Source organism: Balaenoptera physalus, assembly GCF_965194825.1.
Source record: "Balaenoptera physalus genome assembly, chromosome: 7".
Classification (NCBI taxonomy): Eukaryota; Metazoa; Chordata; class Mammalia; order Artiodactyla; family Balaenopteridae; genus Balaenoptera; species Balaenoptera physalus.
The window spans coordinates 67,969,523-67,988,845 of record NC_138886.1 but is presented as its reverse complement, the minus strand read 5'-3'; the positions used below and the strand labels follow the sequence as shown (position 1 = coordinate 67,988,845).

General features: G+C 38.9%; 1 protein-coding gene across 3 annotated transcripts in view; it reads right to left on the bottom strand.

Annotated features, from left to right (window-relative positions):
• Nucleotides 1-19,323, bottom strand: part of ADAMTSL1 (ADAMTS like 1) — a 473,568-nt gene that overhangs the window by 279,799 nt on the left and 174,446 nt on the right. For all 3 annotated transcript variants that reach the window (XM_082467989.1, XM_082467990.1, XM_082467991.1), the window contains exons 6-8: nucleotides 16,334-16,408; nucleotides 12,757-12,914; nucleotides 2,405-2,516 (exon numbers count right to left, since the gene is read on the bottom strand). In XM_082467989.1, coding sequence (XP_082324115.1) covers nucleotides 2,405-2,516; nucleotides 12,757-12,914; nucleotides 16,334-16,408 — 345 coding nt within the window. The remainder of the gene's footprint in view (nucleotides 1-2,404; nucleotides 2,517-12,756; nucleotides 12,915-16,333; nucleotides 16,409-19,323) is intronic.

The window sequence follows — 19,323 nt, the reverse complement described above, 5'->3', positions numbered from 1 at the left end:
TACATAAGTAAATATGCTTTTGTTTTTCAATTACATTATACTTAAAGCAGGTAACTTGATGACAAGCTAATTATTTTATAAATTTCCAGAAAATAATTTCTACTCAAGGACAGAATTTATTGGATAGTAAAATGTGGGCACAAGCAGTAAATAAACACTAAATGTGAGATTATGATTTTTAAAAATTGTAATTTGTCAGCTAAAAATGTGGCTGGGAAGCTCTTCCAGTGTGTGTGAAATGAAAACTTAGAACACAAATGAAATAAAGGACCAAAATGGTCAGATAATTGCGTTTTCTAAAGTTTCACAGGGTATTTGGAGTAGCAATTCTTTACACTTAGCGAAATGCTCAGCTAGTTGAATGTGGAACCAGAAACATATAAAGGAATTTAAAGATCATTTCTTCAGCAATTTTCAAACTGTGGTCCATGAAACGTGCGGAAGGCTGGTTTCTACATCTTTCAGGTCTTCACTCTGAACAGTGTTCCTTTATCTGGCTCCCTAGTAAGATTTCCTTTGAAGAAAGCGTTTGATAGCTCAGCACATTTGAGAACTACTGATGGTTCTAATTCTTCACTTAGATGTGAGGAAAATAAAGCCCAAAGAGGTTGGTTTGTATATGAATCTAACATTAATTGCCTTATTATATAGCAAGCCATTATCAACGTTACTGAAATTATATGCCAGCAGCAGCTCTATGTGAAACTGACACAGCAGGCCTATTATTGAATTGCTACTTCTCACACAACATGTTTTTTATTTAAAAATAAAAGACAAAAAAAATTTCCTTAGATTTCTTTTTTCGAAACTGCTTCCTGTGTTAGTCATTAATAGGTGTATCAAAACAACATATTCCCATAAATATCAAAGTAATTGGCACTTTATTTTTAAGCAAAGTAATTTTCCATTCAGCACAGACAGAGCAACTGGAAACACTATTTTATTGAAATGCTTAAAATGTTGAATTAATCGTTATGTAACAACCAAGTGAAAGCACTTATTTTTGACTAAGTGCTTTTAAGGTAAAATTGAACAATGCTCTATAGAACCTCCTTTTCAATGATTTGTTCACATTATGCAGACACAGGTTACACAGCTGAAGATGAATTATATCATATATTCTTATTGTTTTATGAAAATTAATGGATAATCATTTGTCTCCACTTTGAGGTAATATCCTTCTTTTCTCTTATCAAAATAATATAGTGATACCTATGTGGTTTCTCTTATCAAAATAATATAGTGATACCTATGTGGTTTCTCTTATCAAAATAATATAGTGATACCTATGTGGATTAGCTACTTAAAGTGAGCCAATTAACAGGTTTCCGTGAAGCTGGAGCGACAATTTATTTCATGTGCTCATTTTTAAAGGAATATACATAGAGTTTATACCCATTAAATTACCAAAACTTGAAAAAAAGTGATAGTCCACAAATACTGGCTCAGTTAGCAACGAAACTCAAATATTCATAGACTGTTTATTACCCTTCTGGAAAGAATTTTGGTAATATATGCCAATAGCCACAAAAATTCTGAAACTCACTCTTGTGAATTTAGTCCAAGAAAATAATTTGAAAGGAGAAAAATACTTAGGTATTAAGTTATTCATTACATTATAATAGAGAAGTTTAAATGAACTGAATGATCTTCTACAGGGATATGGTTAAATAAATTCTTATAAAATAAGTCATGGAAATTATTCTGTAGCCATTGTAGTAATTATTAAAGGTGCGGGGGACCTTTTCCAGTAACACAAAATGCTGTTCATGTTACAGACATGATGGAGCAGAGATGGGAATTCATCTGGTGACTTTTCAGGAGAGATGTGTTTTAATGTATAAATAAGTCAAGTGGCATTCTTTTTACTGTATGGATGACAGGGTAGAGCTGACAAATAACTGAGCCTAAGCCTATGGTGCAGTGATTTTTTTTTTTCTGGTAATAAACTATTCTCTTTAATTAATCTCTGATTCTTCTTGGATACATCATGCTACATAGAAGGCCTGATAAACACTCTTCACTTCATTCCTTAATAGATAAGTTCATTCAACCAGAATAGTTTGTTCTCAAATGAATAGAATCACCTCTAGACCAAGCTGTTGCCTGGGTATGACACAGCTTGTCCTGGACTTCCATGAATCAAGGAAAGGAGGAAAGACCATTTCCTCTGATGGGGCTCTACAGACAGAAAACGTTCATGGGGCATCTACACTGAGGTATCTGCCTTACAGGAAGGCTTCAGGATTTGGCCTCACTGAGAAGAAACAATCTGATGCACCCAGCACTTCCATATGTTGAAATGACTCTATTTTTTTTTTTTTTTGAAATGACTCTATTTTTATCACAGCTGAGTCTTCCCTCAGAGATGCCAAGAGCTCCTAGACTAAGTGAGCACCATTACCTCCTCCACAGGTTGCTGAGCAAGGAAAGAAATCCGTCTCCCTCCATCGGTGGATGATAGGCTGATAGAAGATGAACTGGACTGTACTGTCTGCGGGCCCCGAGTTGCGGATCTGCAGGAGACAACGGCAAAGCAGAGGAACTAATGTGACAGAGGGGTGCCCTCTGGGCTCCTTGCAGCTTGGACAAGGACGTGTGGTAGTAGTGATGGCCTCAGGCTGTGTCCAGGACAGCACTGGGAGAGAAGGGGCAATGGCAGTATCACCCATCTTACCATCTAACCAGCAAATGGTCCTGGCATAAACCATCACTATCATCACCTTCTCAGTTCTGTTGCCACAGAACAAGGAATGGCAACGTCTCAACTTGTGATTCTAGCAGGACTGTATCCCAAGCCACTTATTCCATTCCTTTACCCTCTTTTATTTCCAACCTCTCTGGTATGATGGGTAAAATTAAATGGATTTTTCAATGTAGGTTCAGAAATAGACAACTTGTTCTAAGAAAATTATAAATGCAATATGCTGCAAAAAAATTAAAGGTACTGTCATTGGTTAAGAGAAATAAAGAGTTAAAGAATTAAGGAGCTCTTCCCACTCAGGGACATACTTGGAGTTTCCTGGCAATTTAGTGATTCATATATCTTAATGTGCAAAGTTACCAATGGGAAGCTCGCTAAAATGCAAATTCGTGGGTTCCAGCCCAGAGACCCAGGCAATTCAAATGTAGGCAGTCCAAAAGTCAAACTTTGAAAAACACCAACTTACATTATAAAAGCATTTACTTCAAATAAAACATGTGTTTATGGAAATTATAACTCCTTTGTTTTTTAAAAGGGAGGATTGTGAGGCAATAATTCTTTAATAGTTTAGAAGTACAAGACTGAGGAAACAAACTCAAATTGAAAGAGAAGGAAAAGTATCCAAGAGGAACAATGCCTTGCTTTTACAAAGACAGAATGACCTCATACAACATTTAGACAGTTGGGCAAGGGCAAGGCTCGGGCTATTTATTATACTAAAGGAAGTTCCACGGACAACTCCAACTCCATCACAGCAATTAGAGAAGCAACAGTCAGCAGAGTCACGTGGCCTAAGTCTTTGTTAATGTTTTCAAGCCTTAGCACTGTTCCAACTGCCCTTTATCTAGACGAAATTGATGGATTTGGGCTTCAGATTTTTTTTTTTTTTTAGATGAAATGAGCCTAGCTCTTTTTTTTTTTTTTAAGAAGAATTTTCTTTATTTTATTTTATTTATGGCTGTGTTGGGTCTTCGTTTCTCTGCGAGGGCTTTCTCTAGTTGTGGCAAGTGGGGGCCACTCTTCATCGCGGTGCGTGGGCCTCTCACTATCGCGGCCTCTCTTGTTGCAGAGCACAGGCTCCAGACGCGCAGGCTCAGTAATTGTGGCTCACGGGCCCAGCTGCTCCGCGGCACATGAGATCTTCCCAGACCAGGGCTCGAACCCGTGTCCCCTGCATTGGCAGGCAGATTCCCAACCACTGCGCCACCAGGGAAGCCCTTCAGATTTTTTTAAAAAGATAGCCTTTTTTTTTTGCTACTGAGTTTAAAAACTGGATTAAATACCTAGGGTGCAGAGGGAAATAGGAACACCGAAGGAAACAAGGAACAGGTGCTAAACCCTAGCTCAGTTTTTGGCATTTGGATAAGAATATGAAATGTTCCTCAGAAAATCTGGAAGCGCTGCAAAGGAGAAAGAAGAGAGAAAAGCTACAGAATATCTCATATTATGCTAGGATTCTGACCCACAGAGCATTCAGATCTTTCCTAATTAGAATAAACAGTGATACAATTCCCTACTTTAAAGCAACAGCAGCTGAAGCAATACAGTGTCTTTCACAAAAGGGGAGCATGGCCTACAGATTAATATTTTTCAGTCCTATGTGTCAGATACAGGATATCTAATTGCTTGCTTAGGGAGGTAGTATTAATCACATTCTTTGGAAAGCTTTTTTTTTTTTTTTTCTAAGCTCACAAAAGCCGATAGCTCTTTTGGGATGTGTGATTATCATGCTGGAAAGCTATTAGAAGAGGACTCTCATTTGAACACAAGCTCCATAAAAAATAAAAAGACCAGAAAATTTGTTTAGATCTGGAGAGACAGATTATTTTGCAGAGGTCCCTTTCGGGATGCTAGAAATTAAACTAGTCCTAAGAAAGTGTGTGCATTGCGGGGGAGGCGGGAATCAAAATGAGGAGGATATAACATCCAAATACTTGGAGAAACCTTGTTCTAGAATATCTACAGTGTCCGGGCTTATCTTTTGGTCTGCTTAAAGAGGCAAAAAATGGAGCAGGTCCTTTTTTCAGCTCCCTCGGAATTACCAATAAAAGCACCACACGCCCAAAGAGAAAGGCATGAATGTCAAGGAGTTTTAGCGTCAAGAGGGAGCGTTAGTAAATACCATGTTGAAGGAAAGAATACAAGCAGCTTAGAAAGAATATTGTTCTCAGTGAGTTCAATGAAATGATGCACAATGACCACAAATGCAGAGGCCCTATGCCTAGATTTGAAAAGAGATTGGAAAGAACACGGACATCTTATTTCAAACAGATGAAACCAATTATGGTGTATCCACATCTCTCATCTCATAATCTTGCTTGGTTCCTTCCGCCCTGAAAGCACTCCTGCTTCTCCCTTCTCAATAGTTGCCTTCTTTTAATAAGAACAGCTACAACTACCACAACAAACAGTACTTACTACATTCCTACCGTGTGCAGGGAACATTTTATTTATATTAAATTGAATCTTAAAACTACTCTGCATTATCTTCCACATTTACATTCCAATGAAAAAAATGAGGCTCACAGAAGTTAAGTGACTAGCTCAAGGCAACACAGCAAGGAAACAGCAGAGCAGGGATTTGAATGCAGGTCTGCCTGTCTCTAAAGCTGCCATTCTATGGTACCAAGCAATCCTATCAGTGTTGTGAAGATACAGACATTTATCTTTAGTGGTATCCTTGTAACTCTCCTCAGTATCTTCTTAATTTTACATTAACATTTTAGAGTAGAAAAAATATTAAAAAAAAAAAAAAAGAAGAGGCTAGCTGGATGCCTAACTTTGATGGCCTAAATTGTTGCTTACAGAGATGAACCACCGTGTTCCTTTTTCCTGGTTTTATTAATTCTGGGCTGCTGGGACTCTTTTTATCATTAGGTCTGGAGCTTCATAAACCCTAAATCCTCAAACATCAGGTTTTGGTTCTCAAATGTACATTGAAAGCTTCAGTCTGACACATTAGAATTTTGTTTTAGGGAACTAAACCATCTGGCATATGTAATTTTGACCTCTTCAAGTTAATAAGGAAAAAGAATGTTCCGAACCAAGTTTTTCTTCCTATAATTATAATGGTTCAGTGTTTCTAACTCAATATAATGACTTCTCACATCGAAAGTAAAGGAGGAGACAAAACTGGTCACTTTCCATAACAGTTGATCACGCTGTCACGGTAGAGCTGCAGGGCGTACAAATGTGTGCTTGGATAACTGGTAAGTGTTAAGTCCACGTAAAATCGAAGGAATCAAGGAGAGATTTCAAACTCACAAAAGACATCAAGCACACATAGGCTCTTGCAGATGAAGCACTATGAGATGCCATACTTTTCCTTCTCAGTGGGGGGGAAAAGGGTAACTTGTGAGCCTTGGGATGTTCCCCACCTAGGTTCCTTTCTCTTTCGAATGTTGTAGAAACTTTCGCCCCAGAAGGACTGTCAGGGGGGAGCTGGCAGGCAGGGTTCTCTCACCCGCCTTGCCGGCAGTTAAGTTGTTGCTCTGGCATGAGGAGAGGCGGACAAAAGGGAGCTGTGGGCAGACCTGCCACTGTGAGCCGCTGAGCTGGGACCCTCGGACCCACAATGGTATTCAACTTGGTCACCTGCTTTTAGGGCAGCCAGGGATGTCATGACTTGGGAAGGCTTGGAAATGGTGGAAATACATCAGTATGCCTGCTAGGGAGGGAATAAAACGGAAAAGAGGGGAATCTGTTTATTAAATGCCTCAGTCTACTATATTTTCATTTGGGGCTGCTCTGGTGGCAGATGGTGAGAGCAAATCCTCAAAAAACTGTAAAAATATTTTAAAATGCTTTTGTGGGCTTTGAAGAATATGCAACAATAATCAGATCTTTCTTATTAGCATTTAGGTGGTTACAAATACTTAATGTTGATACATTTGTTATTCTCTTGCCTTTCTCTTCCTTATTCTGTAAACTCCAGGAAGGCAAGTATCACTTATCTTGCTTATTGCTCTTTCTTCAGCATCATCTACAATGTTTAGCACATAGTAGGTGTCCAAACAACTGAATAAATGAATGCATGAATGAAGAAAACAAATGAATTATTTACTGACCACAGTCCTTTCAAGCACTTTTGGAATTGCAAACTATTATTTGTGACAAATTCTTGGAAGTGTTATCTTTTTATATACATCTTGCAGTTTTCTTGAAGATGTTACTCATCATTTCTTGTTGACAAAATTGATTATGTTGATAAATTTCATGAAAAGAGGCAGTATTGTTACAATGCAGCCCTCACCCAAAAGTACTTTTCACTCTCCTTTGAAGGTTATCTCTTTAGGCAGGATAGTGTAGCGGAAAGGGCTTGTAAAAATGCTAGTTATTATTGGAATAAAACATAGACAAATTTTCCACTGTTTTAACAGTTGGAAATGCTAAGATTAGAGGTTATTCAGTAAAAATAATGAAAAAAAGTTGTTAGCACCCAACTTTACTTTTACACTTCCTATAGAGTTTTCTAGTTCTCCTAAAATGCCAGACCTCAATATTGGGAGATATAGCAGTTCAGCCCATAGGCCCTTGGTTCAGGGTTGCATGAGAGATGTTGGTTATGGATTTACTGCCCAAAGCCCTTGCGTACAGCAGTAGATCAGGGATGCTTCTTTGGAAATAATGAGTGTAATGTTGGCTAAGGAACAAAGAGGTGGAAGCAATGTGTCAGGACGAAGATGCTAGGCAGGGCAAACTAGAGTCTACTGGATGTGTTACAGGGAAGAACAAAATGTGACTACATGTTGGATCTGTTTCTTTTACTTTAACCTTTGCTTCCCGTTGCTTTTGCTCACTAAAAGAATACTGCCTGTACTGTAATGGCCTGCCTCAGGGAACCCTGCCCCTCTGCCTGAATGTTAAACCAAAGTGCCTTTGTTCAGGGAAACATCCTGACCTGCCCACCTGTGGATGGCAGCAAGAAAGAAGGAATTAACACATCCCCTCCCTGAGGCTGGCCATTCCAGGAGATATTTGCAAGACTTAATGGTCTTTTTACTTTACTTCCCCACCTCCTCTCCCTCTCTGTTCTATAAAAGAAACTGGCATCCAGAGCCCCAATTAGATGGTTCTTTTGAGACACTAGTCTGCCATCTTCTCCGTCTGCCGGCTTTCCGAATAAAGTTGTATTCCTTGCCTCAGCACCTCGTCTCCTGATTCATTGGCCTGTTGTGTGGTGAACAGAGTGAGCTTAGACTCGGTAACAGAAGGACTGTCTCAGTGCTGCAATGCAGAAGGAGGGCAGAAAAGAAATGAGCAGAGTGGAGCCAGTGGGGCTAGGACTGGGCAGGGGTCTGCCTCTGTCAGTGTCACAGAAATGTAAGGATTTGGTTCTGACGCTGTATCTTAAACCTAGCTGTTGCACCGGTAGAACAATGTGCGAAGCCCAACAAGAAATGCAGGGTATTGCACTTAGCTCAGTTCTAAACTCTTGGAGTCGATTAGCATAAAGGAGCATATTTATTGGGGGAATGAAATCACTATTTATTACATGCTTCTTTTTTTCCTATAGTTAATTTAGACTTTTCCGCTCTAGAATGTCTGGCTTACAACAATGATTTTCCCTTTGTATGAACATAGGTTGACCAGTATGGGGTCCATCTAGAGACAGGCCGGGTGGCAGGGTGAAATCAACTGGGCATTAAACATTTGCCAAAGCTCAGCCTCCACCAGAGAAAAGAATCGATGATTTCAATCCTACCTGAGATTCACAGGATGCCCAAGCCTCACAAAGTGTGTCTTCATCACATTAGCTTGTAGCAAGTATCTATAGCTTTTACTATCCATTTAAATTTGGTACTTAATGATATGCACCACTATTTCAAAATTTCCTCTTCAGTGTTTTATCTGTCAAATGGCATTATGAGCTAGGAGAGGGCAGATACCATATTTCGAAATCCATCTGCCCCACGCATGAAAGCATCTCCTGAAAGAAGAATATACATGGAAGTTCTATAAACTTACTTGATGAAGCGAACTCTCATAACTTTGCATGTGTGATTTATGTCCAGGGGCCCCTCCTATTGTGTCCCCTTTAATAAAAACAATTTTGGGGGGTGCTGAATTATGTACAGGGTAATGCTCAAGGCTGTCCAGAAAGAAATATGAAGGCATCATCTCTGCCTAATGCCCTAACTTTGCAAATAGAAACCACCAGCTTTCTATTCCCTAGAGTACTTAGGCAAAAATTGGGATAATGCCAATCTTCCTAACCATATTCCCCAACTATGGAAGTGTAATGCATTTAGAAAATTATCCTCTGTAGGAAATAACTGTTCTCTGATTGTCAGTGCATGAATTGTGAATCAGTGTTCTTAGCTCTGAATACGCTGATGGTTTACTATTAGGCTGTGTATTTCTGCTACTTTGGTGGCTTAGGTACTCATCAATCACTTTTCTCTCCAGCTAATATGGCTTTCTTAAATTTTAAAAATGGGCACAAACTGAGTATGTATAAATACACCTTAGCTGCTTTCACAAGTAGAGCTAAGTTCAATGTTCTAATAAAGACCAGACTATGACCAAAAAAAACCCTCTTCTAATCTGGGAAGGTCCTTATCTTTCACTGAGTCTGTAGCTTCAGAAAAGATGCACATGGCTTGGTAAGGGAAGAAGGATATGCTAAGCCAGACAATCATCTAGCCAATAGCCAATCACCCCTAACAATTAATGTGATTATAGGTGTCACAGCCAGCCTATGCCCACCTCTATTTGTCTTATAGCTATACCTGCCACACTGTTCCTGGGTGTACCACTTGTAAATGAATCAGCCTCTGACCATCTTCAGAGAAGCAGTTTTCTGCCATTGTGTAGACAGGGTATCGTGATAAGTCTGACTGGAAGTTAAAGCAATTGAAAAAGATGGAAAGGAAGTCACTTGGTTCTGTTTGCTTTTATACACACTATCTCATTCAATTCCTTACAAAGGCTCTATGGGGGGAGATTTTATTACCATTTTTCAAACGAGTAAATAGGCTCAAGGAGGTAAAACAACATACTCAAGGTCACACCCCCAGTAAGCAGGAGAATATACAAAATTCTAGAGTGTTTATCCTTTTTACCCCTCTACACTAGCATTGCCAAAAATGTATAGCCAGTGTATGAAGTACAAATTTTTGGAAGACATGCTCCCCTAGGAGGTAAGATGAACATTTAGTCCATTTTTAAAGGTGGCCAGAAAAAGAGATTCCAAAAATAATTTTGGCACCAATTGTAATATATAAGAATTCTCACTGTGAGAAAATCTTCCTTACGTGCAAAAAAGTCTTTTCCTTTTAAATAAACAAAAATGGTACTTTGGCAATAAACTTCCAAGGAGATGTTGACAAATGACCATTCTGATCCCTATGTATTTCATTTAGAAAGGAAGTTGTTACTTAAATTAATGTATAATGCAAAAGAGATTATACTTTGAATGACACTGAAAACTGAATTACAAACTATGTGTGTAATTTCTAAGCACCTAAATCATGAAAGATGGCAAATAAGCAAATGGTAATCTTTCATTTTCAGCTATTTCCTGGGGAAAATTAAGGGAGAAAATGTTGCTTTATTATAAATCACTGGCAAAAAAGGTAATTTTCTTCTTTTTCCCTATATCTCCTTACACTATCTGGCTCATTTTCAAGTTTGAGTAAAAATATTTAAAAATTATATAATCTATTTTAGAATAACTTTACATTTATTTGATCCTGATATTTTCTAATGAAACCTTAATCTCATCTCATTTGCAACCTGAAGCTAGGTCACCAAAGATGATATAATGCAAAAGACAGTAAAATGATAGCTCAGCCTGCTTCTGAAAGAAGATACTTACAGGTGCTAGGGATCTAGGAAAGCATCAAAAAGTTCCTCAAAGTTCATTTTTCCTTTAATATGTATATTTATACATTGAAGAAAAAATACCCGCTTAGAAACAACATAGAATACTAAAAAGAGTTTTGAGCCAGAAGTAGAGACATGATCTTTGGTCCTGGCTTGTCATTGGTGTGAGCTAGGGCACATCACTCAACTTCCCTCAGATTCAGTGTCCTTTCAGGAAGGATAAAGATGTCATATTTGTCCCACTTCAGCAACTGCCATGTGGTAAAAGTCCCTTATTCATCCAGCACTTGTCGGGTTTTTTACAGAGATATGAAGACAGATATGATTCTGCCCCTGCCCTTGAGGAACACGAAGAGGGGAGATGTGATGGAAACTGGAATTTGCGGTCAAGTCACAAAATGCTTCTGGAAGGAGAAAGTCCTGAAGTACAAGTATGAGTTAGTGAAGAAAATGGGGGAAGAAAAGATAAGAGCATAGCAGACAGAGGACACAGCATTACGCAAAGGTAATGAATTATGAGAGTGCAAGATGTTGGGGGACTTGCCAGTCATTCAGTTGACTGAAACAGGAGAGGAAAAGTCAAAGCTGAGGTTGGAAAGGTAGATAGAATCCAGATTATTGAGAGTAACAGATGCTGGGCTATGGATTTGCATTTTAATCTCAAAGCAATGAGTGGAGGTGAGGGGCAACGCAAGAGCATGAATAGGGGAAACTCACTCTGGTTTTTGGAAAACTCACTCTGAAGGTAACACGGACAATGGGTCAGAGGCTGGGAAACTAATTCAGAGCCCATCGCATTAGTTCAAGTGAGAAATACAAAGACCTAAACTAAGACAGTGGTGGCAAGGATGGAGAAGAAAGAACAGTCTTGAGAGATGATATGGAGGTAGTGCTGACAAAGTTTAATGTCTAACTAGGGGTGTACAGGAGAAGGGAATTGGTGTGAATCAGAGGTTTCTGACTTGGCTGGGTAAATAGCGTATTGTTCCACAGGATAAGAAATAAAGAAGATAAAGTAGGTTTCTGGGGCTAGACAAGTCCAATTTTGGACACATTGAGCTCACTGTACCTGTGGGTGATGTGCAGAAGGCAGCTGGACATATGAAATGCATTTGACAATTCTGTGAACTGTTCAAACATGGACGATATTACTTGAATTCAATTCTATATTTTCAGTATGTGTATTAACTCTTGCAAAGTTACTAGGGAAATTAGTATAAGTGGTTTATTCTAAGGGCTTCAAGAAATTAAGGCATCTCTCATTCTTTTACTGTATGTGTTTGTTCAACTGAAATTATTTAACTACCTACCACATCACTTCTATTGGGAGCTATCTCTGATGGTTTGTGGCTTCTTGTTCACTGTCATGTAACTGGCATCTGGACTGGATTAAAGGGGCTACCATGCAGATGGAGACAGAGGACGGACTCTGGAACCCTTCTTCCATGCAGCCTCACTGCCTATCACATTTCCAACATGCATCCTGACTTCCAGCTGCCATGGGGTCATCAAGCCTTAGCTTAAATCAAATGTCCTCTGGCTCCAGATCCCATGATGAGAAATTTATGGAGTCCTGGACACATTACAAGTTCTACAGCTTTACAGCTGAAATCCTTCAGGTCCTTCTGATCTACTGAAGGCAAAAATATGCTTTATTTTTACTGGGATTCCCAAACAGTCTTCTAGTATGTACATTTTTCCTACAGAACATGTATGTTGCTTCCAGCAATGTGTTTTATATTACCTTGAAGACTAGGGAAGCTCTGACAGAAGGAAACAACTTGGTATTGCTGCCAGTACAAGAGGGAAAAAAACCTTGCAACTGGAAGCATGATCAAGCCCATGGATCATTAATTAGTCTTTCTCTTTGACAGCAGATACCTTATGTGAGTCAACGACTGTATCCTAAGTTGTTTTAAAAACAGTTTATATCCCTCAACTAATCATATGTTGGCTTTTTGAGTGGGGTCTTTTTATTAACTTATACACACACAAATATATATACATATGTATATATATATATATTTTTTTTCCCCCTAGAACCTTAAAATTTTTGCATGTTCTTATAAAGTCTAGGATGTAGCTCAACACCCTTGAATTAAACATTTCCTGGATAACAAGCTTTCCAAATCTATGTCAAAACCTAAAGTCTCTCTCTCTTCAGGGGACTATAAGTAACACCAGTTCGGAGGTAGCTCGAAAACAAGGTACCTAAATGGGCTTACCTTGACAATGAAATCTGCTGTAAGTGGTCCAGCCATTCTCAGTATCTCTTTGTCTGGAAACTTTTGGAAGTCCACACTAGAATTGTCCACAAGAAAGATGCCTGTAGAGCTGAGACTGTTTTCACCTTTAGCCCCCTGGAGAGTTTTGGTTTCCAGATCTACATAATCAAACACATGAAGAGGAGAGAAAGATGTTCCCAGGGCTACCACAGACCACAGGCAAGCACATCTCATGCAAAAGAACTATGTCAGGGAGAAGTAGTATTCTTTATATGGCTGACATAATTGAAATGTGATAGAAACAAAATATATGGGCACCTCTGGATCACAGAGGAATTTATGCAGCAAATGAAGTTATTTTAAAACTCATTAGCCAAGCATTCAGGGCTCCCTGTCAAGAAATCTTTGATTCCCTGGATGACTTCCTTTGGGGACCTTACTTTACCACAATCCTATTCTTTTGAGTAAACCATCTCCCATACATATCTTATTGATTTCAGGCTTTATGGCCCTCCGTCTAGAATACCCTGAAGTTTCCCTTTTGCTCTATGAGGCCCAGGGTGCCTCACTGAGTTCCTTCAGCACTCATTGTGAGACTTGATATTCATGTATTACCTTGTATTTATTTATACTTTCTGGTTACTTATTGAATTGTGCTATTGCTCAAAATAAAGAAACTATAGTGACTTAAGGACAGGGAACTAACTATCCTCTTCTTTTTCTTTTTAAAATCCTTTTTATTACTTCACTCAGTCTTATATACATATATGATATTTCACAAGAACTCAAGACAGAGAGAGGAACTTGATTCCTGGAGCATTCCGATCTGAATTTGCCCAATGACAAAGCCTAGGAAGCATCTTTTGTTTTAGGAAATCAGAGCATGCTGAGGATGAGGGTAATTATGATATATATATTTCAAAGTAGGTTAAGTTCTCATGTGATTGAGTATTTTAGAATAATTGCCTCCTGCGTGATGAAAGATGGATAGACTAAGTCTAACAATGGTTTGTAAAACTTGCACAAGGACCCTTGGTTTTGGCAGGGGTTCTTTAGCAGAAAGATGGGGTGCCTGGGTAGGGATCTGGGTCTCCTACCCACATTCGATCAGAATGACTCCCCTCTTATGTGTTTTACAGATTGAGGTTTTGGGGTTAAGGACAATTTTAAGGTCTCTGGAGGCACTAAGGTACCTAATGTATTTCCACTAAATTATTCTAGATGTTGTCTACTTCAAGTTCTCTACTAGAAGGAATACCAACAGGTAGAAAATGCTGGTGTCCAATTAAATGCCCATGCCCCTCAGATGAAGTCGTGTAGCCCTTCTCTGGGAGTAGGTCTGGCTTTCCTCCCCTGTCCCAGGGCTGAGAGGACCTCACAGAATAAAAGGCATCGAGAGAACGCTGGAGTGGGAGAACCACAGTGGGTGTAATCAGAGGAAAGCAGCAGCATCTCTGTATCTCCCTCCTCTAGCCTTCACTCCTCGAGCTGCCTTCCATGTATTTGCACTCATCTGTGGAAGTATCTCCAGGACATAAATTAACTTAGTTTTGGAAAACTCTTGGAGGTCTAACCCTGAGCATCTGGTTCAATTTTATCACCAGGCCTCCCAGAAGTACCTCCCAGGTACTTCTGATTAAAGATGAGCTGGACCTGGACAGATGGTCTACTCTTCTGGTTTGGCCCTCCTTAACTCTTGCTGAGGTTGGTCCCATACTGGGCCAGCTTCTGGGAGTGAAGTGTAAAAGGGCTGCCAGAGAAACAAGGCATCATTTACTTACACATTCATTTTGCTGAGTTATATTCCAAATACAAAAACAAAATTAAAAAAAAAAAATAGAAACTTCCTTGGCTATACATATGTTACCAACAGTATGCCTTCTGAAGGAAAAAGCAGATTCCATTTTGCTTTTAATCATTTATGACTATCATCTGACACTTTACCTATCAAATCCTTAGAGCAATTAAACCAAACAAGGCCAGTTCTTCAGCTTCTCAGTGATCACATAATTAGGAAGTCCGGGAGGCTAGACTAATTCATTTATAAAAATGAATCCTCTTTACTAATTCATAATAATCATAAACTAAGTCTGGGAGGCTAGACTAATTCATTTATAAAAATCAGTTTTCCTCTTACACCTCTTCCCTTGGGTTCTTTCTTTTGCAATGAGGAGTAAGTCGCCCACTTGGTGATGCATTAGTCTGGATGTTTTATTTTAGCCTCTCACGGCACAGAAAAATACTGTTTCTGACTGAGGTTGTTACACCAGTAGTTAATTCTGTCCAATTCTTAAGGGGAAAAACAAATCATTTGAATGGTAACAGTGTACACACATATATCATCCTTTGACACATGAACAATATATTTTTGGGGGATGTTCAGGGTTAGAAAAGCACTTGGATCCATATAAGGTGACTTCTCAGCATCTTTTGACCTTGCCTGAACTGTACTTTACTTATTCCTTTATGTCACATGAACTCTCAAAGCCCACCTTTCCCATGAAATGTACTTATTTTTATTTTTAGAAAGGCTTCTGTAGGCTATCTGAACTTTCACAGGCTCCAATTTGTCTCCCTCCAGTTTGTCTTTTTGGAATGATTTCATTTATAATCCAATTGCCAAAAGATAATGCTTGCTACCTAAATTGGCTTCTTAGGCATGTGTGTGGGAGGGAATAGAGAGCAGAAGATGATAGATGGCTTTGGAGGAACCTAGGAAAAATCATAGCAGAGTAGATCAGAAATGCTCAAGGGACCAACTGAAGTGAAGTCTTTCAGTGAAAGTGAATTTTGCAGAAAAAGCTAACATATCCTCTCCTACCCCTTCCCTGGTTTATAGTCTATAATTTTCTGCTTGTAATTTACAGGTCTACATCTAAACAGCACTACATGGTAACAAAAAAAAAGATGTGGCTGTGGACTGCTGGCTTGCCATGACTGAAAATCAATTCTTGCACAAACTCTGGTGGGACCATGCTACCATTTGATCTTCGGGGTTACGATTACCCTTCAATCTTGAATTCCAAAAGCTATCTTCAAGACGTTAGGGTCTTGCATTATCTTTACTACATGGGATGCTTAACTAGATCACATGGTTCTCTTCAAATGCCACAGGGTTAAGGCTGTTTGGAGTTTCTGTGTTCCCCTGAATTGATAAAGTAATGGAGCCTGAGAGTAGGAATTAAAAGAGAAAGAATGAAGGCGAGGGAGGGAAGGTTGAAAAGAAGAAGAAAAAAGAAAGAGGTGAGGCAAGGAAAAGATTGAGAATGACTGGAGAGGAAGAAGAGAGAGAATGAAAAATAATATTCACAAAATCATAAACATGTGCTTAACTCATGAACACCCTATTGGAAACATCAATTTTGTATCTTTCAGGATGACTGGCGGGAGGTAATTACCACAGACGTTTCTGCTGTCTCCTAGGCAACCAAAAGATAAACAGAAGCATTCAAAATACCATATTATGATAGAGGATTAAGATTTGTATTTCTAAATCTTAATCTTTTCTGGGAACAAAAAATAAATAATAATTACTAAAATTCCCAATACCCAAAGGACAACAACTGAGTTTACTTACACAAGTGGTCAGGTCCTTTTAAGACAAGGCGAATATGTCTGCTTCCATAGGGAATAGCAACCACTGTGTCGTCCACTAGAGAGAAACAAAGCAGAGTCTTAAAGCACATAATTTTATACAAAATTACTGATTGTCTCCTATATAAATGCACTGATTTACATACACCCCCAAACGATAATCTTTTAAAAAAGTGTTTACAATGTGAACACCAATATGTGGGAATCAAAATTTCCACTTTCTTCAAAATAAAATATGCTGAAAAAGCTGGTCCCTGGCTAACTCATGGGGGATCCGGCCTTTGAAAAAATACATGAATTTGGATACATTAAAAATGAATTTGGAAGTGTTCATTTCTGATTTTAAAACCTGGTCTTAAATCCTCAGATTTCTCTAGACTGGAGCAATTGTGTAGAATTACAAAAAGAAAATAACTTTTAATGCTCAAAGAAGGACTTTATTATAACAAAATCTGGATTTCTCTCTAGCAAAGTAACTGTCTTGGATGAGTAGGACAGTTAAGAATAGAAGACAACCTCTGGCCCTGCCAAACCATGCCCTGCCCGATTTCAGATACTCAGACTCCACCTTTACTTTTACCTATGACGGTGGACCCAAAAGATGGGCATGTCTAAAATATCTTGAGGAAGACTTTCAATATGGTGGAGGAGTAAGATGTAGAGATCACCTTCCTCCCCACAAATACATCAAAAATACATCTACATGTGGAACAACTCCTACAGAACACCTACTGAATGTGAGCAGAAGACCTCAGACTTCCCAAAAGGGTCTTGGTGCTCCGACCAGGTGTCAGCTCTGAGCCTCTGAGGTGGGAGAGCCGAGTTCAGGACATTGGACCACCAGTGACCTCCCGGCCCCATGTAATATCAATCAGCGAGAGCTCTCCCAGAGATCTCTGTCTCAATGCTAAGACCCAGCTCCACTCAATGACCAGCAAGCTCCAGTGCTGGACACCCCATGCCAAACAACTAGCAAGACAGGAACACAACCACACCCATTAGCAGAGAGGCTGCCTAAAATCATAAAAACTTCACAGACACCCCAAAACACACCACTGGACACGCTCCTGCATACCAGAAAGACAAGATCCAGCCTCATTCACCAGAACACAGGCACCAGTCCCCTCCACCAGGAAGCCTACACAACCCACTGAACCAACCTTACCCACTGGGGGCAGACACCCAAAACAATAGGAATTACAAACCTGCAGCCTGCAAAAAGGAGACCCCAAACACAGTAAGTTGAGCAAAATAAGAAGACAGAGAAATACGCAGCAGATGAAGGAGCAAAGTAAAAACCCACCAGACCAAACAACTGAAAAGGAAATAGGCAGTCTACCTGAAAGAGAATTCAGAGTAATGACAGTAAAGATGATTCAAAATCTTGGAAACAGAATGGAGAAAATACAAGAAATGTTTAACAAGGACATAGAAGAGCTAAAGAGCAAACAAACAATGATGAACAACACAATAAATGAAATTAAAAATTCTCTAGAAGGAATCAAGAGCAGAATAACTAAGACAGAGGAACGAATAAGTGACCTGGAAGATAAAGAGTGGAAATAACAACCACAGAGCAGAATAAAGAAAAAACAATGAAAAGACGTGAGGGTAGTCTCAGAGACCTCTGGGACAACATTAAATGTACCAACATTCGAATTATAGGGGTCCTAGAAGAAGAAGTGAAAAAGAAAGCATCTGAGAAAATATTTGAAGAGATTATAGTTGAAAACTTCCCTAACATGGGAAAGGAAGTAGCCAATCAAGTCCAGGAAGCACAGAGAGTCCCATACAGGATAAAGCCAAGGAGAAACACGCCAAGACACATATTAATCAAACTATCAAAAATTAAATACAAAGAAAAAATATTAAAAGCAGCAAGGGAAAAGCAACAAATAACATACAAGGGAATCTTAAGGGGATTCAGCTTAACAGCTGATCTTTCAGCAGAAACTCTGCAAGCCAGAAGGGAGTGGCAGGACGTATTTAAAGTGATGAAAGGGAAAAACAACCAAGATTACTCTACCCAGCAAGGATCTCATTCAGATTTGACGGAGAAATTAAAACCTTTACAGACAAGCAAAAGCTAAGAGAATTCAGCACCACCAAACCAGCTTTACAACAAATGCTAAACGAACTTCTTTAGGCAGGAAACACAAGAGTGGGAAAAGACCTACAATAACAAACCCAAACAATTAGGAAAATGGTAATAGGAACATATCGATAATTACCTTAAATGTAAATGGATTAAATGCTCCAACCAAAAGACACAGACTGGCTGAATAGATATAAAAACAAGACCTGTATATATGCTGTCTACAAGAGACCCACTGCAGACCCAGGGACACATGCAGACTGAAAGTGAGGGGATGGAAAAAGATATTCCATGCAAATGGAAAGTGAAAGAAAGCTGGAGCAGCAATTCCTATATCAAACAAAATAGACTTCAAAATAAAGAGTATTACGAGAGACAAAGAAAGGCACGACATAATGATCAAGGGATCAATCCAAGAAGAAGATATAACAACTGTAAATATTTATGCACCCAACATAGGAGCACCTCAATGCATAAGGCAAATGCTAACAGCCATAAAAGGGGAAATCGACGGTAACACAATCATAGTAGGGTACTTTAACACCCCACTTTCACCAATGGACAGATCATCAATGAAAATAAATAAGGAAACACAAGCTTTAAATGACACATTAAACAAGATGGACTTAATTGATGTTTATAGGACATTCCATCCAAAAACAGCACAATACACTATCTTCTCAAGTGCTCATGGAACATTCTCCAGGATAGATCATATCTTGGGTCACAAATCAAGCCTTGGTAAATTTAAGAAAATTGAAATCATATCAAGTATCTTTTCTGACCATAATGCTATGAGACTAGATATCAATTACAGGAAAAAAATCTGTAAAATATACAACACATGGAGGTTAAACAATATGCTACTAAATAACCAA